This window comes from Neltuma alba, unplaced genomic scaffold, assembly GCF_004799145.2.
Source record: "Neltuma alba isolate B1F8T4 unplaced genomic scaffold, ASM479914v2 tig00004758_pilon, whole genome shotgun sequence".
NCBI lineage: Eukaryota > Viridiplantae > Streptophyta > Magnoliopsida > Fabales > Fabaceae > Neltuma > Neltuma alba.
In genome coordinates, this window is record NW_021633851.1 from 25,147 (window position 1) to 52,842 (window position 27,696).

At 36.6% G+C, this 27,696-nt stretch overlaps 2 protein-coding genes and 1 pseudogene across 2 annotated transcripts; all 3 read right to left on the bottom strand.

Annotated features, from left to right (window-relative positions):
• Positions 1 to 415: 415 nt before the first annotated feature.
• LOC114745705 (G2/mitotic-specific cyclin S13-7) lies at positions 416 to 3,361 on the bottom strand. The gene is made up of 8 exons (XM_028933869.1): positions 3,252 to 3,361; positions 2,498 to 2,636; positions 2,347 to 2,407; positions 1,983 to 2,228; positions 1,774 to 1,899; positions 1,274 to 1,681; positions 995 to 1,173; positions 416 to 884 (listed from the first exon to the last, which is right to left on the bottom strand). The coding sequence occupies exons 1-8, from the start codon at positions 3,286 to 3,288 to the stop codon at positions 731 to 733; spliced, it is 1,350 nt and encodes a 449-aa protein (XP_028789702.1). The 5' UTR covers positions 3,289 to 3,361; the 3' UTR covers positions 416 to 730.
• Positions 3,362 to 4,949: 1,588 nt separating this feature from the next.
• LOC114745704 (stomatal closure-related actin-binding protein 3-like) lies at positions 4,950 to 12,125 on the bottom strand. Its single transcript, XM_028933868.1, has 14 exons — positions 11,940 to 12,125; positions 11,737 to 11,833; positions 10,732 to 11,025; positions 10,322 to 10,450; positions 9,859 to 9,951; positions 9,158 to 9,298; positions 8,158 to 8,226; positions 7,806 to 7,889; positions 7,208 to 7,388; positions 6,588 to 6,701; positions 6,414 to 6,472; positions 6,079 to 6,213; positions 5,595 to 5,744; positions 4,950 to 5,420 (listed from the first exon to the last, which is right to left on the bottom strand). The coding sequence occupies exons 3-14, from the start codon at positions 11,014 to 11,016 to the stop codon at positions 5,388 to 5,390; spliced, it is 1,473 nt and encodes a 490-aa protein (XP_028789701.1). The 5' UTR covers positions 11,017 to 11,025; positions 11,737 to 11,833; positions 11,940 to 12,125; the 3' UTR covers positions 4,950 to 5,387.
• A 10,850-nt stretch (positions 12,126 to 22,975) lies between these two features.
• Positions 22,976 to 26,647, bottom strand: LOC114745701 (probable mediator of RNA polymerase II transcription subunit 26b; annotated as a pseudogene).
• Positions 26,648 to 27,696: the final 1,049 nt, after the last annotated feature.

Here is a 27,696-nt window from a genome sequence, read left to right on the forward strand (position 1 = left end):
TAATCCTATAGTTTTCATATTGTTTCCTATAGTTTAAAAATAATTGATGGCAAAGAAAACTATAACTTCAATTTTTTTGGGTTAAAACTTACATGGTTAGGGGGTGTTAAAATTGTAAATGTATTGACATTAAATAATTGTTTAAAAATTATTAATTCCATTATTTATAGAAAAAATGACAAAAAATGAACATGAAAATTATTAAATTCTGTTTGTTTCCTGCACTTAATAGGTTTTTGCTACACTTATCTTTTTTTGGTCATTCTCCCCCATTTATATGTGATATTAATATTTATATTTCACGGGCTGAAGCTAATTTATATTTATATTAATTTAAAAGAATAATAATAATGATAACTAAATTTGCAATCAAACATTGCAGCAGTGCTACCCATAAGCCGTTACAAGGGAAACATTACAACAATGTTCCGCTGTAATTCCAGTCTGAGAAAATGTATTGATACACATTAGCAGTTATACCTCAACTTTACAATGAAATCTCAGCACTATACGCAAAAGCTCTCGTTTCAAAGCGAGAACTGAGAATGCTTTTGCATCTCCAAGTAGAGTGAGACCATTTTATCCAACAACAAATATCAAATGTCTAAACCCCCATTCGTGAGAAATTAATGCAGTCAAACATTCAAAGCCAGACTTCTGTCTCGTATTGAATAAAAAGATATAAAAAAATAATAACAAATGTTATTGCAGCAGATCCCTTTTTTCCCTTCTAATTAGCAGCGGAATCTTCAAGCATGAGATTCCTTGCCGGAGGAAGCAATGCCACAGCTCCTCTGGTTGGATCCGAGTATTTCCTGTACACCACCTTGAGCTTTCCATTCTCAGCCGTCGAGTGGAAGCTCACCAGCAATCTAGCACAATCCCTGTTTGTTTGATAAGAAAGGAAATCAACATCATCATCCATGAGTAAATAATATCTGAGAGAAAATGAATTCCGCTGTAACTGAAGGAAACCGAGGCAATATATTTTTACATTAGTTGTGCTTCTGAGTATCCAGTGTGAAGCTTCAGGGTGTCACTCCAAGTGGGGTTCTTGTTTAGAGTGCAACGAGCTGCTAAGACTGCTGAGGCAGCAACCATTGATGGGCAATACATTATGGTGGCATAATGCATGGCTCCCAACTCAGAAAGAAAATAGACCATGTTTTCAAACTGAACAATTCAAATGAAAGCCAACGACCATAAGTTTCCATCGTGAGAAGAATGAAGCACTGACCACAAAAGCCTTGAATTAACAAGGTCATTAACTTACTTTCTCATCAGGAATGGAAGCCTTGATGAAACGAACAAGGAAAACGTAAGTGGTGGGCACAGTCAAAGTCCATTCCAGCTTGTTTAATATGGTTTTCTCCATCACTAATATCTGTTCGTGAGTGTAAGCTCTGTCTGAGAGGCAAACAAAGTCATTAACCTCAGGTGGCCATATTTCTTCATACTTGGATGCCATGAGCATGGCACTGATGCCAACCAATTGGAGTTCTCTCCTTGGCACGGTCTTGGTGGCAAGAAAGCGATCAATTATGTTGGTGGTGAGATAAAGGGTCTCAAGCGAGAGCTCGAACTTTCTGTGGACATCTATCAGCCAGTCCACCAATATAGCTCTCATCCTCTCGTTGAGTTCAGGTTGCGAGTCCATGTAATCGTGAGGCCGGTTCTCATGCTGCATCACACAGGCATGATGCATCAAAATTGCTATTTATTAATGCAAACAGACATAACGAGTTTAGTAAATTCAGGGAATGTGATTTATACCTCGACCAGCTTGTAAAACTTGTAAATTTCATCTATATATTCAACTGCAGCAAGTTCATTTTCAGTGTCAGCTGCGTCTATGTCAACAATCTGCTCCTTTGGCTTCTTAGTCAGACCACATGCTGCCTGCAATAGGACATAGTATGTACTGAGAATTCACTAAAAATAAGGCAGCGCCATACGAGGAGGATATTCCACCCCCCACTAACCTTGCTTCGAGCAGTGAGTACTGAAGTAAGAGTGCGTGATTTCTTCTTAGAGTTGGCATCTCCTTCCTTTTTCTTGTTCGGAGACTTTTCTTTCTCTACCTCTTCTTCTGAGCTTATGTCAATGACTTCCTCGGGCTTTGGTTTAACGGTGACTTTCTTCTGAGCCGGCTTTGGTGCGACTCTCTTAGCAGCTACGACTCCATCAACGACCGGAAGAGGTGCATCCACCTTAGCACAAGCTTGTTTCTGCAATTTAAAAACAAATAAATAAGCAACCCAAGATTAATCCTATACAGCCATTATACCAGTGAATGTAAAACTCAACAATTGGACTCAAGAACTGAAACAAGTAATAGGGCTAGACCTTGTTGTTGTCAGCCGCAGCTGCTGCCTGGGCATTAGCAAGTAGTTGGGCACAGAAACTCCTAAAAGAACGACAGAAAGATAAATAGAGGTTAAGATCAAGACTGCAATGACCAATAAAAGATGAGCATCATATAGAAAGCGAGAGAGACCTTGTGATAGGGCGGTTAGGCTTGACCTCTACTCCTTTTACGTTCACCAAATTTCCAATGTCGCCCAGTGCTCTGCGGTTTCTTCCTTCTGCCGCTGGATTTTTCTTTTGCTGCTTACCTCCCTCGACGACTGCATCACCTATTAGATTCGCCCAGAAAAATAAGAAATCTTAACAGGGGTGATACATCGATATAAATACAGATTAATGTTAATGATTTAACATCCACGCCAAAAAAAAAAACCCAGAATAGAAAGAATGCCCCATTCTGCATGTGGATGAGATCGTGAAAAGATTTAAAATAAACCCAAGAAATAAGTTTGACTCTTTCCCCTCACTCCCCACAGCCTTCTTCCCAAGCCCTTTTTTCGTATTAGACGTTCTTCGTCCCGAAAATCCGGACAAGATCTTTCTTTTCTACGCTGAACTATACTTCCTGTCTTATCTATTCGATTCAGTCTTTGCAAATACTTGAGAGAAAAAAACGAATCGACCAAGTAATTATATCCTCAAATGATGCTGTCCATTGACAAATCCTAGAGAAGCGCAGTGAAACCAGATTTCGCATTTGTCTGTAAGCGATAGACCAGGTTTCACTCAAACCCACAAAAGATGTAAGAGAAAAAACGATAAGTGAAGGATACTAATCCCAGTAAACAAAAGAATGAAAAGAAGCACGCATAGGAATGGATAAAGAATGAACATTTTACGGCTAAAAATTTAAAGATACGGGAACAAGATGGGGAACAGAGTACCTCTGGCCTGTGGTGGAACGATGGGTCTCGAAGCCATTTTCAACACTCTGCGTCTGCGATTCTCCTTCTGGGTTTGCTTAGAGAGCCCCTTCTGAATCAGTTAGCGCTTTTTCTCCGTGTCTGTGTCTCGTTAAGTAGGACGAGGGGAGGGAGAAGAAAAGCCCTTCCTTTTTGAAGCTGAGAGAGGTGACGCTTCTCTTCTCTTCTAACGGTCGAATAGTGCCGAGTTTTAAACCGTTGGATGCTCAAGCCTTATCGGACGGCACAATGTGGCTTCCAAGTTCCAACAGGAGAATTGTAGCCGTTGGAAATTCAAAAAGCATCTGACTAGTGCGTACCAAAAAAATAAAAAACGAAATATAATGTGCAATGGGCCTTCATGGCTTGGGCTTAGTGGATGGTCCACGCTCCCGTTGTCAGTTGAAGGCAAGCAAACACCTGCGGCGCCATGTTATAAAACAATTTTTTATTTTTTAAAGCTGTACAGGAGAAATGTTATTAACTAAGGGGGTGTTTGGATAATAATAAAATCATAGTTTCAGAAGTGTTTTTTACGATATACGAAGTAAATATGTGAAGAAATTTATCTCGATTTGCGAAAAAGTGTTTTTGAAAAGTGATTATAGAATTACCCAAACACCCCCTAAAACTAAATTAAATTAAAAAATATGAGAGTGAATTTAGCAATAATATCACCAACATTACTTTAAATCGGCACTCGCCCAATATCAATATTGATTATTAATGTTAATATCTGTTCCCCAAAAAAAGTGTCAATATCAATATTTAATATTTATGTAATATTGATATTTAATATCCAAATAATATTAATATGAGCGTTAATTATTCGATCATTCGTTATACTTGGAACGATGCCATTTCTCAATCTCATTAGTTAGATAGCATCAGTCTTGATAACATAGTGACTTCAGCTACACCTTGCGTGTTTGAGTCTGTAGTGAATTTCTTTTACAATTATTTATTTATGTCTTCTTCCCTCCTATTAATGAAAGACGAAGGGAAAAGAAGAAGAAAAATTGACCAGGGAAGTGTGGTTGGTCCTGACTTCCCTGAAGTTCTTAGAAATTGATTTTAATGATTCCAACATTAATAATTCCCGGATGAACAAAAATTGATTTTCACAATCAAACAAATGCGAAAAATGAGTCTTACTATTATCATTGATAATATCAACGTTGCTTTTTGGGAAGATTATAAACCATGATTTGTAATTAAAGCTCCGGTAATTGATTAGGGAAAACTTTCAAGTATGAATAGGCAATATCCAGTCATCAAAAAAGTAACTAAGTAGCGAAGGCATACTAATTTATTGTATTGACAAAGGCTTTTGTTCGTATCCAGATATTGATAACAATATTTTGTTAGTGACATTTTTTTTTGTTTTTTGTTTAATTTAAAAAACTTATTTTGAAGACACTAAACAAGCATAACCCTTCAATTGGTGCCGGCGTCTTTTGAGCTAAGAGAACTTCATTGAGTAACGTGAAATTCTTTCCAGTGAGACCACTATTATCGAGATTCAACGCTGCTACATCCTCAGGACTCAAACTTGAGACTTGAGACTCCTAATTAAGTTAGAACCTATATCAGATGAAGACGCTAAACAAATCCTCTTCAAAGTTTCATGATTACAACAAAGTAAAATAAATTGACGGAAGACATATTGCATTCACACACTCACTGTGCAACCTCCATTTGAGGAGGGTTTCAACGTAGTATATTATTTTAACTGTGAATAACTTCCCAACAGGAAACTAAGCCCTGATATACTGCCTTCTGTTTTCTGCATGATCATATGCTCCACTTGAGCATTGCAGAAGAAAGTGAAGGTCACGAGGCAAACTTGAAAGATGGACAATTTGTTGCAGGAATTTGCAAATCAGACACAATAAACAAATGAACTAATGATCATCCCCACATGGATTTGTTACAACATATGATTAGGCAAATAAAAAAACATGCCTAAAAATGCAACCAAGTTAGCAGAAACCCAAATTACAAGGCTCCAAAGCATCCCTTTCGTAACCAAATAGCCACACTCATGTATTATATACTCACACCCAAAAATCAGAACAATACTCACAATTGTTGAAACTCAGTCAGTTAGGTTTTCTTCTACACTAAATCATCTGGCCCTGCGAGCACAACCTGCCATGAAATGATCATCTTTTATTAACTTCCATAGGAGTGTTGAACCAAGTAATAACTTAGCATGCTGGGGCCAGGGGTCCATTTTATGGGAAGAATATTGCTAGGAACTTGGCGCAATAATGCTAGTGTAGGAATCCGTATATATAATCTGGAGAGATAAAAGATACGTACATTGCAATCAAGAGCATGTTTCCTGGCAACCATGATGGCAGCATTTCTTTCTCGCTCTGATTCAAATGTCAATACAAACGAGAGACCCTTTCTAGCTTGCCAAAACACTGCCTTCGCTGCATTACTGGCATCACTTCTAACTCCACACAACTGGTAATCAATTCAAGGTTAGTATGACAAACGTAGCCAAACAAAAAAATCGAAGAATTTGTACTTCACCACATCGTATTCGAATAAAACATTGTTTTGTGATTTGACAATATTTACAGTTCTCTACTAGGTTGTCATATCAAATAGGATATAAAATGTAGCGGTTCTGAATGCCAAAGAAATTGATACAGTCAATGCCAGGGGAAGAAATCACAACCACTCTAATGAAATGCAAGAGGGATTAATGCAACAATCAGATAAACTATTGTAGATTTTGACTTTCAATTTTGAAATCCTCAGCACAAGTATGAAAGCTGATAGCCAAAATAAATACCTGCATTGCTGGGGAATATATTTCTCTAGATTTTGTTATCCAACCTCTACATAGCTTTATCCTCATTTTCCCCACATGAAATGAATGAACAGAATGTGATGAGTAATCTTGTCCATTCATCTGAGAGATAACTACCTGTCAAGATAAAAAAACCAATCGTCATAAGGACTGTTGTGTCAAGAATGTCAGTTATTGACATGTAATGACAAAGTTATGTCAGATTTTCAGAAATGGAAGAAACAAGATGATCATAAGTTTCCATATGCATGGTAAATTATTTTTCAGCTAGGAGGAATCAAAATTACGGAAAATAGAAAACACTATGGATAACATACATTAAATTCTGAATTAGACTTTCGTAGAAGTGTCTCCACATGGCTTCCAAGTCCTGCAACTGTCAGAAATTAAATAGTTAACCTCTTACTTCTACTTCTCTAAGCCTCAATAAATAACGTGGGAAACAGAAACAATTTGTTAGCAAAAACAAAATATCCAGAATTAAGACCAACCAGGCTGAATAGGACCAGTCGTTATTGTAAGCTTTTTGCCATTGGAAATAATGTCTACTTGTAAGACTCGCCCAACATCAGAGGGATCTGAGGCATAAATTGATCGGTTGGCTCCTGATGAAAAGAAGTAAAACCAACATCAGAGGAAGAACAAAAAACAAAATCCTGGTAGACTAATTGGTCGTTGGATAACAGAGCAAAAAAGATGATTAAATTCAAATAAGAAATATAAAGTGACTAACATAAAACTAAAAAGATAGTACCTCCGGATCTTATAAAGCCTTGTTTGTAGTTTACAAACGAGGCCTTATAATTAGGAATAGAGGTAGTAAATAATAAATATGATCCTGCAACCTAATTGAAGCCATACGTTTATTGAGACATTCAATCTTAATATATTCCAATTTTTCCATGTCAGCAAAAACTTAATTGGAACTATCAGAAGGAACACCTAGAATGAGTTGAAAATATTATCTGACAGATGATACAAGCACAACGAGAACTAAATACATCATATGCTCGTTATGTGATGAGTTATGCTCAATAAAGAAAAGCATCCACTTCCAAGACCACAACTGGAAAAATGAAATCGATTAAGAGAGAAACTTAATAAATTATACCTGAAATTGCTTCCCTCCAGCTGCCTTCAGATGACAAGCGGTACCATTGAAATGAGCATTTTGAAATTGGTGGCACCTCCTCCGAGCAAGGCTGCACTCGTAGGCATGAACCTAATGTCTCAGAACCATGTAGTTTATATACACAATATTTGTTTTCCTCACTCCTCTTGCTCATTGTCAACTGGAAAGGAGGAAATGAATTTATTAATATTCAAGAGTATGAGAATTGTAGGTTAATTGTTAGTTGTAAATGGTACCTGACAGTACAGAAGATGAGGTACTTCAGGCATCAATTACATCAGGTTTCAAATGACTTAACTAGGAGAGAAACACATGGCTTTGCACAATCATATGCTTGTTATGGTGCTAAGTTATGTGATGCATTATGCTCTATACTGAAGAGAGAACTCGTAGTTTTCAAGGAAAAATATTTCATTTTAAACATTACTATCATGCAGCTAAGAGAATCATGAAAAATCTAGCTGCCAGTTCATAACTATGTCAGTAGAATTAAAATTTGCTTTAAGATCTAGTCAACCGTTCTACATACTGGAATAATCCACATAGCTCAGCCTGTAAAAACAAGATTTCAACCAACCTCCTTCTGCAGTTTAATTGAAAAAATAGATTTTTCTCGAATTTGATCCCTTAAAGCACGAAGTTCATGTTCCATGGCCATCACCTGAAAATATCATAATGATCTGTGATGATCAATTTTCCATCATTATAAGAGTATTTGTATTTGAATGTGATATATACGTGAATTATTGTCATTCTCATTAAAACTCTGTCAAAAGAGGAATTCATCATCCCATCAGTGCCGACATCACCATCACCATCACCATCGTTATCATCATTAAACTTGGTATCATTATACAATTTACAGTGATTCAGAAAATCAAGAAAAATAATCCACTCAGCAATAATAAGGGGGAAGAAACTAAGTGCACCTTGCTTGGCTGATGCAGCAATTTGATCCTTCTAGCCTCTTGAACCTCTTCAACTAGTTCACCCACATCCTGACAGTGAGGAACATCAGATAGTGTATATCTGCCATACTCAACAAGGAAATGACTGCGCAGTATTTATGAGGCATCTTTAGTATAATTTCATACCCAATTATTGTTATAAACTGAAGGATGCTAGAACATGATATGAAGGCTGAAAGCAAATGATCAGCAAGAATCACCTTCGGTGACAATAATATAGCCTCTCTCAAACCAGCAACTGGCTGGCTGACTCTCAGTCCCATTTTCCTTTTCTGGATGATCCTAATTGTGCATATAGCTTTGATATAAAGAAACTAAAAGTAGATGTCTTCTCTAACCCTAATCATTCAATTTTCTCTCTCGAAAAAATGTTGAGGGTATTTTTAAGCAATCCCTGAAATAAATGATGCCTTGTACAAAGAATGTAAAACAACTCCTCAAAAGGTCAGACAAATTCATATGTGTCATATAAGATGGGCCGCGGGATGTATATGACAGGCACATTCAGTTCAGACATCTCAAATTCAGGGGGAGCAATAAGCAGCCTGCAATATTTTATAACTTTTAGATGATGTTGTGGCGTTGTGCTAGTGTCAATAAGCAGATCAATTTCTTAAAGGTTAACTGTTTAAACCATGAGTTCTGGGCTGCTTAGGAGAATGTCATCTGGTGGCAGTGTCTTCACCCACTGACTTTTTTCCCCTTGTTCTTCCTCCTTTTTTCCCCCCTATTGCTTGTTTTGCCTTATCCCACCAAACTTTACCAGAACTCTGGTGTATCCAAACTCCAGATTCTTCACCTTACAGAAAATGAACTCCTATTTTCTTTCCTAAGCCCATATTACTTGGAAGTTTTTTCATATATCTCACATATGATTCTTCGATCACATGACATCAAACCATAGATGCAAACATCAGAAGACACACATGCATACATATGTAATTAAGAAGCTTGTGAGAACCTGTGTCTTAGAGGCTTGGGAAGCGTTCTCTTGTTCCTCCAGGGCCTCCCCAATTCTTAGCACCACTGCCCTAGCGCTCTCAATTTCAGCACAAGCAAAAGACTTTTCTTGATTAACCAATTTTTTAGCATCTTCAGAAGCCTGTAAAACAAAGGAAGTTTCAGCATGAAGGAAAAAAGTGCACGAACTGCAAAATAAAAAATAATAATAATTTAGGGAATACTTTAGAAGGAAAAACAATGATTCCTACATGAAGCAACACAAAGCAATCATCACCACTGGCAGAAATTTCAGACATTTTTACCTTGAACAGAGGAAGAAAGAAAACCATTCTCCCTCACTAATCAATAGCATTATCTTTTTAAGTCATGTGCAACTGATTTTCAAAGTACATATGATGTAATGATCATATATTCAAGACCTAACCCGCATTTAGTATCCAATGATAGGATTGAACAGTCTCACTGTCTTGGTTGAACACATGGTGCTAAATTGCAATTAGTGATCACTCAGACTCAAGGGCTCTTATGAAAAATAGCCTGTACCAACCTTAATTTGGCTTCACAATGATTGACCTTTGAATCGATAAACCAAGATAATATACCCATTAAGGTTTTTCTTCGTTTTTTAGTGTGGAGAAACAAAATGAAGAAAGGCATTCAAATAACCCTTTAAGACAAAGTAAAACTGCCATAGATGACCTGCTTGAGAAAGTTCACTAGCTTTTTCACTTCAAACTTTTCTTGAATCAATTCACCTTCCTTTTGAGTCAGCTTAACCGCCAAAGCTTCCACCTGCATGGTTTCAGTATGAGCACTTAGCATGAGTAACAGAGAATTAAGGGGTGATTCCTCCTCTTGATTCACGCACTGAGAATAGCATTTAAAAATCAGTCACCCAAAAAATTCAAGCCACCTTCCATATGGTCATTGGTTATTGTCATCTTTCTTTCTAATAAATTGAAGGGGTAATTTTAGAAGTCGGCGGTTGACTTTCATATTGCAGCAGTTTCAATTTTATGTCAGCAGAAGTGGCTATAAGGGAAGTTCATCCATCAGTCATGCTTTTTTTCCTCATGTGTCAGTGTGTGTGTGTCACGAGCTTGCCATTTCAAACTTCAAACAAAGAAGTAACTCAATAAATAAAATAATTTGATATACATACCATAGAGATAGCTTTCTCTACATCATCCTTATTTTTCCCTGCTAAACGGCCTCTTAAGGACTCTAATGCATCTCTTAACTTTTTCAAAAGAACATGTCCCTCCAAAGATGCCACTTCTCTCAGCTTTGCCTGATTTCCATGAAAATTATAGTGGTTTGTAACACCGCCAGAAGTTGATAAAAGTTATGAAGCAAGCAATATTGCAAAATATTCTAGGAAGAAAAAATTGCACGATATGAATGAACTGACTGAAATGTGGGATCAAGTTCGTAACACCCATCTTTTGAACATAGAGAAGGTATACTAAAGACTGGGGAAAAACGGACAAATCTAATGTGAATTTGATAAACTATGGCTGATGGAAAAGGAATATGAAATTGCAGACCACAAGGAGGCTGAATAAGAAGAACCTCATTAGACAGCTTAGCTGCTGCAGTCAAGTTTTTGTCAAATTTACTGGCAAGGTCACGGACTGAGAGACGCTTGTGCTGCTCTGACAAATGGGAAGCTTCCTGTTCAATAACCTCCTTCAATAAAGGACCTTGGTTATCCTCTATTGGCTCCTCCAGAACCTGATTATCAGGCCCTAGTTTATATTTGGGGAAACTGTTAGAAGCAAAGCTCACATCAGCTGAAACTGGCAAAGCTGCTTCCATTGGCATCTTGATCTCAACGACAGGACTTATCTTTGTCATGATTCAGTTCTGGTCAAAGCGAATGGAAAATAACATAGTATCAGATAACACTGAAGGAAATTCCCCTAATGAATCTACCGTGTGCTTATGTTCAGGATCAGAAGATTGCTTTTATGGGCTGCGCAATCAATCAACCACGGCTTAGTGAAGTTTATTGCACTGACGTCAATGCTATAGCAAGAAGGTAAAATCATTTTTAAAAAATATTAAGAAATAAAAGGTAGGACTTACATGGTTGTAAATCAGAATCACTAACCGTCGCTACCAGTCGAATTCTAAGAAATAATAACCATAGTTGTATAAGATGCTTAATAATTTGAAAAAATAGGCAAAAATGACTCAGAAGCCTGGGACATAATAGTCAGTGATAAAGACAGAGAGGGGGTTGATAAAGTGAAGGCGGAGTTCATATGAGATCATGCAAGAGAACATTTTCTTTTACTGGCAACGACTGACTGCGAGCTACACAACTACATGACTGAGTTCTAAGAGCCCGCATTACCAATTTTAGTCTGCCTGACAATAATTTTCTGCCTAATTTACTTGACAGGAAACAAGAGAACAAATATAAGAACAGAAGGTAGGACATGCGCTTGTGGCAACAAAAAGCAAACGGAAAATCACACAGCTGAACAAACAAGAAACCATCTGGAAAGTCTTAGCTCGGCCGTTTCTACTGCATGCAACAAAATGCAGCTTGGAGAGTTTAGTAGAACTTACAATCGGTGGCCAAATGTCTGATCAAAACATAGAGCTAAGCTAATTTGGAGAGTTCTGCTGCCCTGCAGAGAGCAAACAGATAGTTCACCAGTACGTTCTGCAGAAGAGAAAGAGGATGACGGGTAAGGGAGGGGGAAGCACAAAGGGAGAGAGAGTTAGGTGCAGAGGAAGAAGAAGAATCTTAAGAGGAGGTTTAGCGTTACTTTCTCAAAAGGTGAAATAAAATAAAAGCTTCTGTGCCTGACCCGTTTGTCTACCCTGAAAAAAATGGATATGTAATTTGTTAATGTGCCATTCATAGGGGAAGTGCAACCCTGGGGTGAAATCGTAAAAAATGCAAAAGTAAAGCCAGGCGCATTGCCCGCCTCCCAGAAATGGACCATGTTCTTCCCCAGTGAGCTGGGTAGGCCCTGTCCTGCAGTTTATGACTCTGACGTCTGGCATATCTTGGAGATGGTGGTCACCCTGGTTCTTTTGCTCCTTTACAGAGCATCAAGGCTGGGGGCACGTTTGGTGAATTCGCATGCTAAGGGGTAAAGCAGTGGGAGAAATAAAGCAGGCATAAACAGAAGAAAGGGAAATAAAAGGAGGTAAATTTTATTAGTGTGATTATTCATTATTCCACTTTTACTTTCGTGTTCGGTTGAAAAGCACTGGGATCCGAATTGGCGTTGTGTTTGGCGGGGTGTCGTCGTTCAATGGCTGGTTTTCGACCTCGCGCCACCATGATCCTTTGACTTCTCGCTTTGACCGATACATATTACTAAAAAAATTCTACTACTTATCTCATCCTTAATATAAGATCTGATTATTGAGTTAATTTTAATCTTAAATATAAAACTTATTTCTCATATTTATCAGTATTTCTTAATTTATCCCTAATGATACTCCCTGGTGTTTTAAAAAAAAACATGTGATATTTTTTATCATTAACTGATTTATCTGATTTTTTTAATCTAATCAAATTAATTAAATAGACTTTATATTAAATATCTTCACTTAAATAATGAAATCGCAATTATACGTAACATTGAGATGCTCCTAAAGTCTTCTCTTTGATCGCTTCCTTTTCTGGCCAACCTCTTTTTATCCCTTCCGGTGGACCACGCTTTTGCGAATAGCCTATTCCAGTGTTACATTCAATGACATGTTAATCTTGGATAAAGCATATTCTAATTTTTAACATCCTTTGTTATTGGGGGTGCTAATTACAGCCTTTCGCCTGGGGCAATTATATAGCGCAAACGATTAATTTGTGTAAATTAGATATTACTACTTTCATCTATTAATATAAAAGCTATTCGAACATTCAATTTGATTATAAATATAAGGTTTCAATCTATTTTATTTTTTATACTTATCATTTTTTTAAAAAGTAATCATTATAGTATCTGTACATATTAAATGTTATATCAAATAATAGTTCTAGCTGATATATATGATTAGTAAAAGTATTCTAATAAAAACAACACTTGTTTATTATAAATAAACAACTTAAAATTAGTTAACTAAGTTTTATATTAAAGACGGAGGTAATATTCAACAACCGTGACTCAAATTCATACATTACTTGACATATGTAGACTACTACTTTTGGTGCTCAATACAAGACTCAATCGACTAACCTGGAAATTTTAATAAAGTTATTAAATTATTTTAAAATATTTATATTTATTATTTTATCCGAATTGCCATACTTAGAAGTTAATATATAATATAATGATATAAATAATATTTTAAAGATACTATATAATATATGTTATAATTAATAAATAATTTAAAAACTTTCTTAATTTTTTTAAAATTAATTAATTAGGGTAATCAAAACCATAAATAAGAATATAAGCTAGCTTGTATTTCCTCGTGCAGGCTGGAGCCAGTGGTGTTATCATTGGGGTTGAAATGATTTCGAATATGAATTAAGTTAGCCTTTTTTTTTTTGGCCAATAATTGGTTAGCCATCAACCGTAGCTTGATGGATGGACACGACAAAACTTCATTTTTCGCGACATTATATGTCGTTGCTTGGCTAATTTTTGGGTTCCGTGGTCTTTTTTTTAAAAAAATATAAACAGAAGTCGTGGCTCTGTCCAATAAGTATTCCCCGGATTGAATTGATTCTGCCCCGATGTCTGTTTTTAATAGAAATTTAAAGTTTGTCTCATTGAAATTATCAATTGTAAAATTTAAATTAATTAATCATAAATTTATATGATTCATTACAGATAAAGGTAAAAAAAAAAACAACTTTTTTTAAATAAAGCATGCATGAGTAGGAGATACTTGTAACAAGAATTGAGTGATCACTTTTTCGCCTCCAAACTACACGACTCCTTACTATCCCAATCATTGATAAGATTAACTAACTTTATAATTCTTATATTGATAATAATTAATATTCTAGAAAAGAAAAAGTGTTCCTTTCGATTTTGCCTTTCACGACTTGATATTTTTTTTCCACACGTGTATTATTATATGTGCGATATTTTTTTTATTTCTTATATGTGATTTTTCCTTCGCTCCTTAATTACTAGTTTACCTGTTTCCCCTGTTGACGTGAGCAGTTAAGGAGTGTTTGAATAGAAATAAAACTATAATTTTAACGATTTACGAAATAAATATGTAGAGAAATTTATTTCGATTTGTGAAAAAATATTTTTAAGAAATATCTATAAACTCATCCAAACACCTCTCAGATCATAAGGATGGGGATAATAGTTGCGCTGTGAGAGCATAGCGCCTAACAGGGAGGGCGGAGACAGCGGTGGGATTTCAATGAGCGGTGGGATAAATGGCTCATTTTTGCAGTCACGTGGGAGAGGGATCATAGTTCCTCAAAGGAATCAACTAGGCGTACTATTTGCGGAGATTAATTAATTATCACGCCATTTATTTTGCCTGCCTGCGATTATCCTCTGCGACAATATTTAAACAATATCGTAGCTCCGGATACGGACAAGTCGTGTCCTTTTTAGCGCAATTTTAACATTGAAGTAATTATCACTAAAAATATTTTAAAATTTTAGGATAAAACAAAAATTGCTTTTTTAAAAAATATTAAGTTCTAATAAAAAACACTTCAAGATGTTAAATATAAAAAAAAATAGTTATTTGAAAAGCATTTCAAGTCGAAGAAAACGTACGTGAGTATAATTTAAAAACAGAAGTCACGACAAAAAAAGAAAGAACTTTTCTATATGTACAATAAACTCTAGAAAGAATGAAGAAGAGTGAAGTTTAAGAAATTTATTGCTGTGGTTGATGCTTTTGTGTTGGCAGAATTTTGCAGTCAGGATAGGAAAGATGGAGGTTCTGCCTTTCTTTTCTGGGGGGTTAGAAAATAATGCAAAAGTGAAGAGATTTGGAAAGCAAAAGAGCTTTGCTTAGGCGAGGGACAAGAATGATTAGTGAGGGGAGTTGGGAAGGATTAGGATTTAAGAATCGGGGCAGGGCAAGCGAGTAATGGCCTGGCCGTGGATGTTAATGGCGCAGATCGTAACCGTCCACGCGAAGGAAGAAAGGAGCGCGTGAGATTGATTGAAAAAGGGGAATAGAATTAATCAAAAAGTGGGATTTATGGTAACGGCCATTTTGGACTGACGCTTTGGACTTTGGGGACCTTCTTTGATACGGATCGCCCTGGCTTTTGGCATCACGAGGCCAACGTTCACGCCTTTGCTTCCCTGTTTCATGAAAGTGCTTTGTTAAGGTCTTAAGGAAGGCCCCATTTCTCACCCAATAAACGCTGTAAATCATATCACATTTTTAGGATATGTGAACTGCACTTTATAGTCACCTTTTGATTAATTACATCATTTGGGATATAACCGCATTTCTCTATTATGCAGCCATGTTTTGATAAATAAGTTTTGGAGAATATTTTAATTTACACGTCCTCGTAACTTTGGGTTTTTCATCCGATGATAAGACGTGAAATTAAATTATTGATTTTGTCATTATATTGTATCAGTGGTGGGAGATTATTGACACCTCATCATCGCTCTATTTTTAATTTCCGTGGAACGATGTCTCTTTCTAAGCTGGTGCTGCAATGAGTGGCGGGCGGGTGGAGAATTTGGCGAGTCATCACTTAAACCGACCCAGTTGTCCTTAGACCTTAATGATGAGCACAACCACATTGCTTCCAACCAACAACAAGCGGCTCTATCTCTGCATCTACTTATTAGCTTCGGACTTTGGCCTCTAATAGTAGAGTAGTACTATCTCACTCCTTAGACCAAGCAAACCGAGAGAGATAAGGACACAATTATAAGCAGGATTCATCTCACAAGTTCATGAATCTTCTAATTAACGCATGCCTCGTTGCTTTCACTCACCTCTGCCGCATATAATTATGTATGTAATTATATACTACTTCTGATTCTAATTATAAAATCTCATATATATATATATAGTTTACAGGATTTTATAATTAAGACCGAAGATAATATAATAAATACACTCAGAACGTGGGCAGGGAACTAGGAAGTAGGGTTTAATGTTGACTCTGAGACGCACCTCCATCTTTCCAGTGTTGCTTTGCCAAGCTCTGGTCTTTATCTCTCCTCTCTCTCTCTCTCTCTCGTCTTTCTTTAACTTTTGGGGTCCTGTACATCTTTATCAAGTGTGCCCATTTTATTATATTATAAGAGACTGGGGGCACCACTTTTTAATATAATATAATTATGGAAAAGGCGATGGGGTCGTAGAATAGCTAGGAGCCTTCATCACGGGCACATGGGTAGGGTCCAAAATTATTCTTTCACCATGACCAATAACCAACCCTTCACATTCCCCTCCGTCTGCTTCTGCCTTGGTTGATCGCATATTCCACGGCCACGGTCAGAGACGGCATCATGCTGATTGTAAAAAAATTGCTGCTAGTTAGGGAAGGCTGCCTTTGGGACATTATTAATTAATCGAAATTGGGATCTTTATAAAATGATGATGGGATATCTAATATGAGCATCATTGATCTCTCTTGCCGGGGGAACAATTGTTCGGCCGCTGCCGGCGTCCTCGCAAATATATATTAATATTAGCTACGGACCAGATCTGAGATTTCTGTCCTTTTCTTTTCTGCTTCGCATTTTTAAAATTTTTCAAGATGAAAATGATACTCACCCTTTTTTTTTTAACAAGCAAAATGATGCTTCACCTAATCTTAATGGAACCGGGGGGGGTCAACGCTGCCTTCTTGTGGAATGGACTAACCTCTGAGGTTTATTGTGCTATTGGGCCTTGTTATGTTCCGCCTGATCTTAGAAACTTGAAATTGGGCCCAAATTATGGCCCAATATCTCTTGTCCCGTGTGGGCTGGAGGGCGTTTCAAGTTTTGTAGCGGGCCTTCAATACAAACTGATGCAACCCAATGTCACATAAAAAGCAGAGACTGTTTGTACCAAAAAAAGAAAACCAAGAAGAGACTAATATGTGCATGATAAATAAAATTTCCATTTAAATATTGAATGCTTTTTTTTCGGTGAATAAATTTTTAATTTTAATTCCGACCCTTTTCAATTGTCGCAGCTTTTCTTCGGCCACCCATTTGGGCTGCTTGCATGATAGAACTGGAAAAATATATTTTCAGCTATTATCATCTCTCCAATTATTAATATAATTGTTAGAAAACTAATTTATAAATATTAAAAAAATATTAATTAAATTAATTATTTATAAAAAAAATATGTATTAATTTTTTATGAAACATCATCTTTAGTCAATTGCATCAAAATTATAAATATAAGGAATAAAGTTAAAAAAAAAGTATATGATCAAATTCAATCCTCCAACTAATTTATCTGAGCATGCCGCATGATGGTTTTATTCAATTGGCTGAATATGTGTGTGGCGCTACCTATTTCAACTTAGTGCAGCTAGGTTGTGTATTCCAATGTGTTTTAGTTCCTTTACATGGCTCATGGGATGTTCACGGAGTCTGATTGTCCGCTATACTAGGCCAAGCTCACAAAAAAAACCCCAACCCGTCCTTAAAAAAATGGCCTAAAATAAATATTGGGCATGTTTGGGCCAGACAAGTTGTCGGGTTGGGCTGGACATCAAATACAGTATGCTGCCTTACCCATTTGGCCATGTCCGCACAAATATATATAATTCTATTTATATATTCCATCGCCTCATATTTATCTCTTAAATCGAATATATCGTTACATCAATATTCAGTGTTCATTATATTTATTTATTTTCAAATAATTTTGAAAGTTAAACATGTTATTATTTACTGCGATTTGTATAGCTATTCTCTTTTTTAATGCAAACATTATGACCATTGGCAATTTGTATAATTGGTCCATCATCTTATGAGTATTTGGGAGTTATGAAAAAAAATATTCATAATTTGGTTAAGAAATTTTAGAAATTAGAACAGCAATTAAATTTAATAAATATACTAACAACATTTTTGTTTGTCATAGTTCACTCCTCCTAGCTATTATAAAATGTAGTTTCATAGTATATTAATTAGTAATAACTAAATTAAGGTTAAGTTGTCATTTTAATATAAAGTTACATCAGATTATTTAGAAAAACATAAATAACTAGTTAATTAATATAGTATATTGATTCCTTGGACATAAAACCCACCCTTCCCAGCCCGCATTTGTCTAGTCCGAATTTACTAGGACTTTTTATGGATAGGGTTAGATAATAGGTTGTATTTTTCAACCCGTTTATTTTTTGGATTGGGCATCAGTAAAAATCCTGTCCTATATAGCTCTGCCCGTCTGCAGTCTTAGCTTGTAGAATTTATATAGACTGACTGATGGGGGTCTAGAAACCATAATTAACAATTTATAGTTATAAAGCTGTTATTTGCAGCGCATTGGCTGTGGCGTACGCAAGTGGGTTTTTGGATTCAGTTTTATGGCATGCGATATAATTACGTGAGAAAAAAATGTATCTCAATTTATTTTAAAATGTTTTAATAGGCTTACCAAACACCTCTCGCTTTAACTGCAATCCGAGCAAGCATCAAAGTTGACTGGGAATGGAGTACAACAGGAAAAAGGGCACTTACGTTCTACTTTATCACTCAGATTTGATATCTTGCAAAAGGCCGATCTCTCTGAATCTATTGGTAAATCCAAAACAATAAACATCCAAATCTAAAAATATGACCATTTATTATCTTCTTTATTCCAGCCACCAAAAATTCTGTGCATTCTGTCTAACTGTCAAATAAATATTAAATTCTCTAACGTTTATAATGAAGCCTACCTTTAACAAATAATTCGAAGATTAAAATCATATAATAATAACAATAAAAGTAAACAACCATAGATCAAGCATGACTCGAGGCAATCAATTCGGATAACAATTAAAAAGTAATTGAAATTCGTTCAAAAATCAAATCAAAAATAAAATTTCAAACGCAATTCAAATTAATCTTTTTTGACTAATGGAACTTTAGAAGCACTTATATGAATTTCGTCAAGTAAAAAATTACTCAAATAACTTTTGACTTTGGAAATATCTTCAAAAAAATTTTTTTTTCCAAGCACAGTTATTTCTCATTGAAGACAATTATATTTAAAGCATTATCGTATACTAAATGTGGGTATCTTTTTTAATAAAATTCAAACATTAATTCACTATATTATAAGGAATTAACTCTTTCCCTCAAATTCAACCATTGATAAAATTTTAAATTGTTCAGGTAAAAAAAATTTTAATTTTTTTTTTTTAAAATAGAAACCAAATATGCCCACAAAATCCGGTATGTGTGATGCAGAAAAAAGCGAACGTCGCGATGTAAGCGACGTATAAGGGCGTCTTGTCTCAAACTCGTCTTAGCGTGAGGGATGGGGCCCGCCTGCTTTACCCCCAGTCAACATGTTCAGGATTTGATTGCCTCCGCTGCTCCGCATTAGTTAACCCCCCCCCCCCCCCAAAAAAAAACGAGAAGATATTTTTCTCCCAGTGTATCTCGTGATAAGATCGGATAACATACAAAAACGTTTCTTAAAATTTGGGCCAGCCACCTCACGGCCGGATATTTAAAAGATATTGCGTGTCTTTATTATTAGATTCCAAATATAACAGAGTAAGAATTGAAATATTTACTCTTGTAATACTGAATTATTATGCATTTATTTAGACTAAGTATTTTTATTTTTTAAAATAAGTTAATAATTGGACTATAAAATTTTAACTAATTAATAAAAGCACCTTCATTATTTACTACCTTAAAAAATTATAGTCCTGTATCCAAAATCATCACCTAATACTTCATTTCATCGTTCATTGACAGCATGATATCTCCTCTCGATGGAGCTGCCCAGCAATAAACTGATTTTATTTAACATTAAATAAAAATTACCTCTGGTCCTAAATATAAAAGCTAGTTGACTAATTTAAATAAATTAAAAAAATTAAATTAATTATTTGTAATAAATATGTGTTATCTTTCCTAAAATATCCTTGCTAATCAAGTGTATTGGCTAAAACTACCGTTATTAGAAGGACTATCTTGAAAAAAAATACATAAATATGAGAGACAAAGTGGATTATGGTTTTATATTTAGGATCAAAATAAAAGTCAAATAAGATCTTATATTAAGAACCGGCGGTAGTATATAGTGCATGAAATGTATAATCTTCGTTAGTCTTGCAAATTTAAGATGATAGACTATAAAGACAACGTTTTTCCTTCACTTGAGGAGAATCTGTGTAATATGTATAATACAAAAAACTTCAGCAAGTCGTGCTCGTACTACATAAATTACAAGCAACATGACTTATCTTTTAAAATGCGTAGCGCACAGAAGTTTTATTAAATTATTACTAAGTAGCTGTCTGCCCATAACTTGTCCCTTGTAGGGAAAATAGCAGCTAAGAATCTCATAAAAAGGTCAATACTAAGTCAGGACCGCATTAACCATTAAAGCATGAGTAATTTGTTTATATTTGAACACTGAAAATATTTTTTAAAAATCCTAATTTGTATTAACTTTTTCGATGAGGTTTTAATTGTTGTTCCTCTTTCTTTCATTGAGCAGTTTCTTGGTCAATTTCAATTGGCTGCCGCCTTGTCGGGGTAAAAATGGTTTTAAGGCTTAAAAGAATACAACAAACGGGGCCATGAGATATAACGGTTTCTTGCGAACGAGGTAATGAAGGTAAGCAAATACTTGAGATGCATGGATTTAACTGAGAAACGTGTGAGGTGCGACGTTAACGAGGAGGCGACAACTAACGAAAGCAAGGAAAACAAGACACTCCCGTGTATCTACACATGTGGTTTGAGAGCTGTTTAATTAGGTAAACACCACGACAGCCTAGTTAGGTGGCATCTTTCCGTCTCATTTTCTCCCACTTTCCTCAACCTTTTTTTGTCTTTCCAAGTTCCTTATCTGTTTTCTTTAACCACAAAAAGCCCTGTTTTTACTTCCCATTTGGAATCGCAGTGGTAGCTCCCATGTATTCATGCAAGCGATTATTGCTAATTATGGCTTAGGTCAATGCTTGTGGAGCATATTGAATAACTTGAAAGAAAGGCAAAGTAATACTACCTCCGTTCCTAATTATAAGACCCAGTTGACTAATTTGAGGAGATTAAGGAAAGAAGTTAAGTTAGTTATTTGTAATAAATAGGTATTGTCTTTCCTAAAATATCCTTACTAATCAACTATATTGGTTAGAACTACAATTATTAGAATGACTACCTTAGAAAAAAATGTATAAATGTGAGAGACAAAGTAGATTGGGGTCTTATATTTAGAAGCAAAATAAAAGTCAAACAGAGTCTTATATTAAGGACCGGAGGTAGTATATGATCTGTTTGTGACGGAAGGATAAGATCACTTAATCTTTTTGAGTCTTTATCCTCATATCATGGTTCATTTGTGCTCAAGTAAACACCTCACCGCCAAGAAGGGAATTGCCGCGGAAAGTGACTTCCCTTCCCCCCCCCCCCCCCTACTTTCAAACATGGAAGGATTTGTGCTGGTGGATCAACTTGCAGACGTGGTCCCTCCCGCTTTCAGAAAGGGACTCTGCTGGGCTCACACCCACACAAAACTCATTGAATAAAATTGCAGCAGCCACGCTACGCATCTCAATGCTTTAACAGATTACACGGTTATATTCATGGAATACGATATCCAGAATCTTGTCTTGAAAAAACAGCCAAAAAGATTGCCTCAGAATATGGTCGCGTTTGACTGCTCATATGATTTTTCATGTAAAATAAAAAAATATCAAACATTATTTTGTTTTTGAAATAAATTTTACTTTATTTTTATTCCATTTCTTTTCTATAAGGTTTTGGGTAGAGATGAATCATAATAAAACCGTGATTCATAAAGCCAAGTGGCGGGTCTGAAGTTAGACCAATTCCATTGTTCTGGACGTGGGATCGATTCATGAATTCAACAAGGCGGTTTCATCTTTCATGTAAAGTTGAATTTCAAATCACTCATGGAAAAAGGAAACCCAAGGCCGAAGGAAAAACAAGTTACTCCCAAACACGAGATGACGGTCAAAGTACGACTTGATGGAAGAGTAACGACTCTAGGTATTTCTGGTTCTCTTTTATGTACAAAAGCAATATTTTATAATGAAAATAAATTAATTTATATAATGCTCATAAGCTATTCATGCACATGTTTTTTTGCCGAGTAGTTGAGACACGCGGACTTCAGCTGGCGGTCAAGAGGAAAATCGATATTCCAATTCCAAAACATATTTATCAGTTAGATTAATATTAATATTCACAAATAAATATAAAAGTCAAATTAGGGGGAGGAATTGCGGAACAAACTTTGCGGCTTGCATTAATGAGAAGGAGGGTTTGGTCAAAACGGATTGGGTATCGTGGAATTCTGAGCTCGTGACTCAGCCACGCCTAAGAAAGAGTCCCATTAAACAGAGAATGAGAGGAAATGAGTCAAGCCGACCCCAAAAGGCATGTCACCAAATTTACAAATACAGACATGTGCTCCCACATGAAATATTTATTCAACTCTATCTCATCACTGCATTCGTCATCACTCACTCCCCCCCGTCCATGATAATTGATACGAGTATTTCACAAAACGAACAAGGCATCAATCTTCCTTTCGCATCTCTACCCCAGAGTATTAGATACATTCTATATTCTATTCAGATGCCTATTCCCAGATCTGTTTCAATCCACCCATATGGAATGTAATCAAATTCTGCCCGCATAAGCCGCCCTAAAATGTTCTAGTCATTGCGTGAGTCTACTACATCAGAGTCGGGGAAAAAATGGGATTTATATTATAGACAATGATTTTAAACCATGTCAGTTGAGCGCCAAAGTTACCTATTGGATAAACAAATTGATTTGTATGTATACTACGGGTCTTTAACTAAGGAAATAAACAGTGTTTCAGAGTTTACTTCCCTCTCAATCAAAACAGCTCGAACCAAGTAACAATTGTGAATGTGTTCCTTTTAACGGCCAGGCAGATCCGGCTTCAGTCCATAGGATGGCCTAGCCAGTTATTGCTCTTCCACCATCAACTTTAAAAGGAAGGGTCGAAAGGACTTGGCACACAATGAAGCTCTACCTTCGTCCCTGGGCCCAATTCCTGTTTTGGTGCTTCATAGGTTTGAAATGTGTAGCTCTGTGGCCAATCCCTCCTTGCTTGGGGAGATCATGCAACTCCATAACCTGGATTGTTCGCTGCTTCTTGGCTGCAAGTAAACAATGAAACACGAGGCTCGTCATTTAAGTTTTAAAGCCCACATCACAATTAACTTGAAAGCAAAGTTAGACAAAATTGCAGACGAGATTTCTAGGGAGTCTAACAAACCAATTTCGGCTTGTTGATAACTCTCCTGAAGTTTCCTCTTGGTAGCTTCTAGCTTCATTTGGACTGAAGTATCATCTGCACACTTCGACTTCTGATAGAGAAGACATGAATGTAAGACAAAACTTAAAAAATCTAAAAAATTTGACACACTCAGGCAGAGATTCTCCCTTACATCTTGCGGACCAGCAAGTGGCCTCTTGGGGACTCCACTCCTGTCCATCTTTTGCAACATCCTTGGCTCCATATTCTCTCTTCGTTGCATGCTAGATTTTAATGGTCTGCCAGGACCAGAACCAACAGTTGCTGATTTATTTAGCTTCGCAACAGCCTCGTTTTTCTTTGCTTGCTGATTCCTGCTATCTCTGACCATGGCTTCCGCCCCATCAGAAGCCTGCGGTTTCCTCTTTACTATGTTTTGATTGTCCAGAGCTGGTCTTCTGCCATTTTCCGGTTCTTGATGAATTCCCCACTCTGTCGAGGATCTGAAACAACATTCCCCATTCATGATCATGAATCAAAGAAGTGGGGAATTCAAATAAAGAACCGAAGAGCAAAAGCGAGCTAAGAGTAAAAGTTGCAAATTCAACTCACTTCCATCATCATCCATGCCATCAAAGAACTTTGAACCATCCAGCAATGACATCCAGCCATGAATATCGAAGTCAGTTTCTAACCATCAAATACTGCACAAAAGATATAGGACAAACGGCAAAAGAAGAGGTCAGTACCTGTGATAACTCCATTGATGCAGTTTGAGCTGCAAAGAAAGCCCCTTCATCCATAGGAGGTGATGGAAGGCCTTCCTCCTCCTCTTCATCAACAACAGATGGATTTACTGAATCTGGGGTACCTTCAGAACCTACAGATAATTATAAGAAAATCCACAATCAATTACAAACATTAACAGTACATTATTAGAAAGGAGAAGAAACAGCAGGATTAACCTTATGGCTACCAAATGAAGGCGGGAAACATAATCATACCTGCATTTGTTGTGGTTGCATTGACCCACTCATCCACCATTTCTTTCCAGCCACTGCAATTCAAAAAATTCCGTTTAAAATGCCAATATTTTCGATCCATTTTGCAAGTAAGCAGTTAAATCAGAAACCACAAATGCAGAACCTCATAAATCATTCATGTTCAGAAAAAATCACACGACTGACGTCTAATACACTGATCAAAAGTTAGGTTTTCACAAGAAATAAGCAGTCAACAAGGAACAATGGCAACGAAAGATGTGCCCAATAATACATAACATGTAACAGACAACAAACAGGCTCATTTTTCTCCCTAAGACAAGCTTAAGATATATTCATGGCAAATAAGCATCCGGGAGAAACTAAAACATACTCAATAAGAGTCCGTGCAAGCTGACGAATCTCCATTGATCCATGCTTCCGGAAAGGATTGACAGCCTTTCCAATTTCAGTCGCCTGAAAAGGTTAAATCCGTCAAAAGATTTTCCCAGAAAAACAAGAATAGAAATGAAAAGGCCATGACGGACACTTTGAATGACAAGGGATGATTTAACTCAAACCTTTAGAAGATCCACTGTCAGTTCCATCAGCTGTAGCCTCCTCAACGACTCGAATATTTCCGAATCAGACTGTTGCAACATTGAACAAAACAACATGAATGAGTGACCAGAGGATTCAAAAGTCTTCCAAAGAACCAGATGCATTTAAAATTGTCGCTGCCCAAAGTCAGGAACCTAATCTCCAATCAAATTGCAAAATCAAGAAGCATGAACTGAAGCATGCGATTAAAAGCTGATGAAATAAAAAAGAGGAAGAAAAGAGAACAAGGGAAGAATAATCTAAAAACTGACAGCCAGAGCATTTTGTAGGAAAGAACTGAGAAGACCATACCTCTTCTTCGCAGTTATGTAGAATTTCCTTGATTCTCAAAGTCTCACCAACCAGTTGAGACTCTTCTTCAATCTCATCCGTCAATGCTTCAGCTTCTCCGTAGCTAAAATTGCTAACGTGATTCATGTTCATGTCTCCACGGTCATCTCTGCTACTATGGGCCTTGCTCTCTTTACTTGCACCTGCTTCCACCTCAGCTCCGTCTCTATCAAAACCACTCTTGCAACCTCCATCGTACTCCTGGTCGACACCGGACACCGCCAACTCCACTCGCTCACAACCCAAACAACGAGTCATCCGACAAGAAAACAACCGTTCCGCGATTCTATCTCTTCGCAATCGAAACTCCTTTGGACAATCAGAGGCGGCCACCATGATCGCATGGTCTATAATATCAAATATATCGGAGTTCGCGGTTCGAAAGTAACTCCTCCAGTAATCTAAGGACCGGGACTTCATTTTCACGAAAGAAAGCCCACAATACCGATCAATTGTAAGAAAGCCAGATCAAAAGAATCGATTTTACAGAGGGCAATCAATGGCAGATAAAACAGAGGATTCTCAAGCGATAAGGATATGGCATCTCAATAGCAAAGAAGCAGCTGAAGCTGATATTGATGCTGCCCAGAAATCAGACTCAGATGGTAGCTCGGAGCTAAATTTTTTTACAGTGATCCGACGCAAACAAGGGATTCCCGAAAATTAACAATCGGAGAGTTAGCACTTGTAAATTTCTATCCTCGAAGAAAATGCGGACGAGATTATCGTCAATCTCGGGCAGACAAATAGGGGTATACGTGGAATGGGAGGATCCAAAAGAAGGTATGAGAATGAACAGAAACCAACACGGAAACAAGAATCGTCGCGTTTTATCAGATTGTGAGTTAGCCAAGACCTTCAGGAAAGGTAATAAATTTTAATTTGTTGTTGGGGAGCGAAAATAGAAAAGGAAAGAAAGGGGCGATAATTCAGGGGAAGGCCAAAAACGAGGAGGAATAGTATGTCTATCTACTCCACTTCTGTTTATCTTTGCTGCTCTCTACGACGAATACCGGGGGCTTGACAAATCCAGAAATACTGGCTCTTCAAAACCACGCCCTCACAGAAAATGCGTATACAGGCAAACGCATTTGTTATGATAAAAAATTGGAAAAGTACTGTTCCAGAAACGTAGAGGGAGGGAGAGGGCGAGTGGGATCGTATTGTGTTGAAAATGAAATAATAATAATAATAAATAAAAAAACTGAGAGGATGAAAAGGGCGGAGGTGATATATGAATAAAGTAGGTACTGAATGTGGTGAGATACAGATATTAGATATAGAGAGATATGGGGGAGAGGTGGGCTCTGCTACGAAGCGCGCGCACGCCTCGTTCCAACTTCGAATAGATTCGGTCGCTCTTTCATGTGATGCGCTGGGTCTGGAATTTGCATCTTCTGAGACTATCGGGCAAATTAAAAAAAGATGAAAATTACACCATTAATCGTATTTTTCCCCTCTGCTTCATCCAATAAGATAACTTTTAAAAATAATCCGAATTATTATGGCCCGTCAAAAAAAAAAGTCCAAATTTCATGGCTCAACCGAAAACCAACCTTGTGCTTTTGCTTGCATGCTTGGTATATACCAAAGCTTTTCTTTTTAATTTCACGGGCTCAGCTAAAAATAAACATATGTTGTTGCATAACAATTAATTAAACAAGCGTAATAATTATTGAACATGGTTATCAAAATGGTTGACGTAACCCTGCATGCCAATAAAGTCATGCTCTTATCACCGGCTTTTGGAACTGTTACGCCAGGGCGGGCAGCATAATTGCTCTACTTCCACTCACTTATTTTGTGCTACTGATTCATGCCATTAGTGCCACGGAAATATTATATTCTAGTTGTGACCCGTGCCTTTTGGTTTCAGGTGCATTAGCCTATGATATTTGGTCATGTATTGATCCACATGTACGAAAAATCAGCTTTCTGTCTATGCATAACAAAAAAAGTTTAACCAACCGCCCTGTCCATCAACAACAGGCATGAGGTGTGATCAGTTATATGTATTGAATAATTAATTAAAATAAAAAAGTAATTAGTTTTGATGATATTTTTTGCCAGCATTTGTTTTGGTTCTATTGTTAATACATGCAATGAATAAAATTGGCACAACAGAAATTAATTACAGATTTTCATAACTAATGAGAATAATTTTTAAAGATTTTATCAGCTCCTTAAACTTAATTAGAGATAATAACGTGATTTTGAAATTTAATCCATGCAGTCAATATGAGTCATAGTT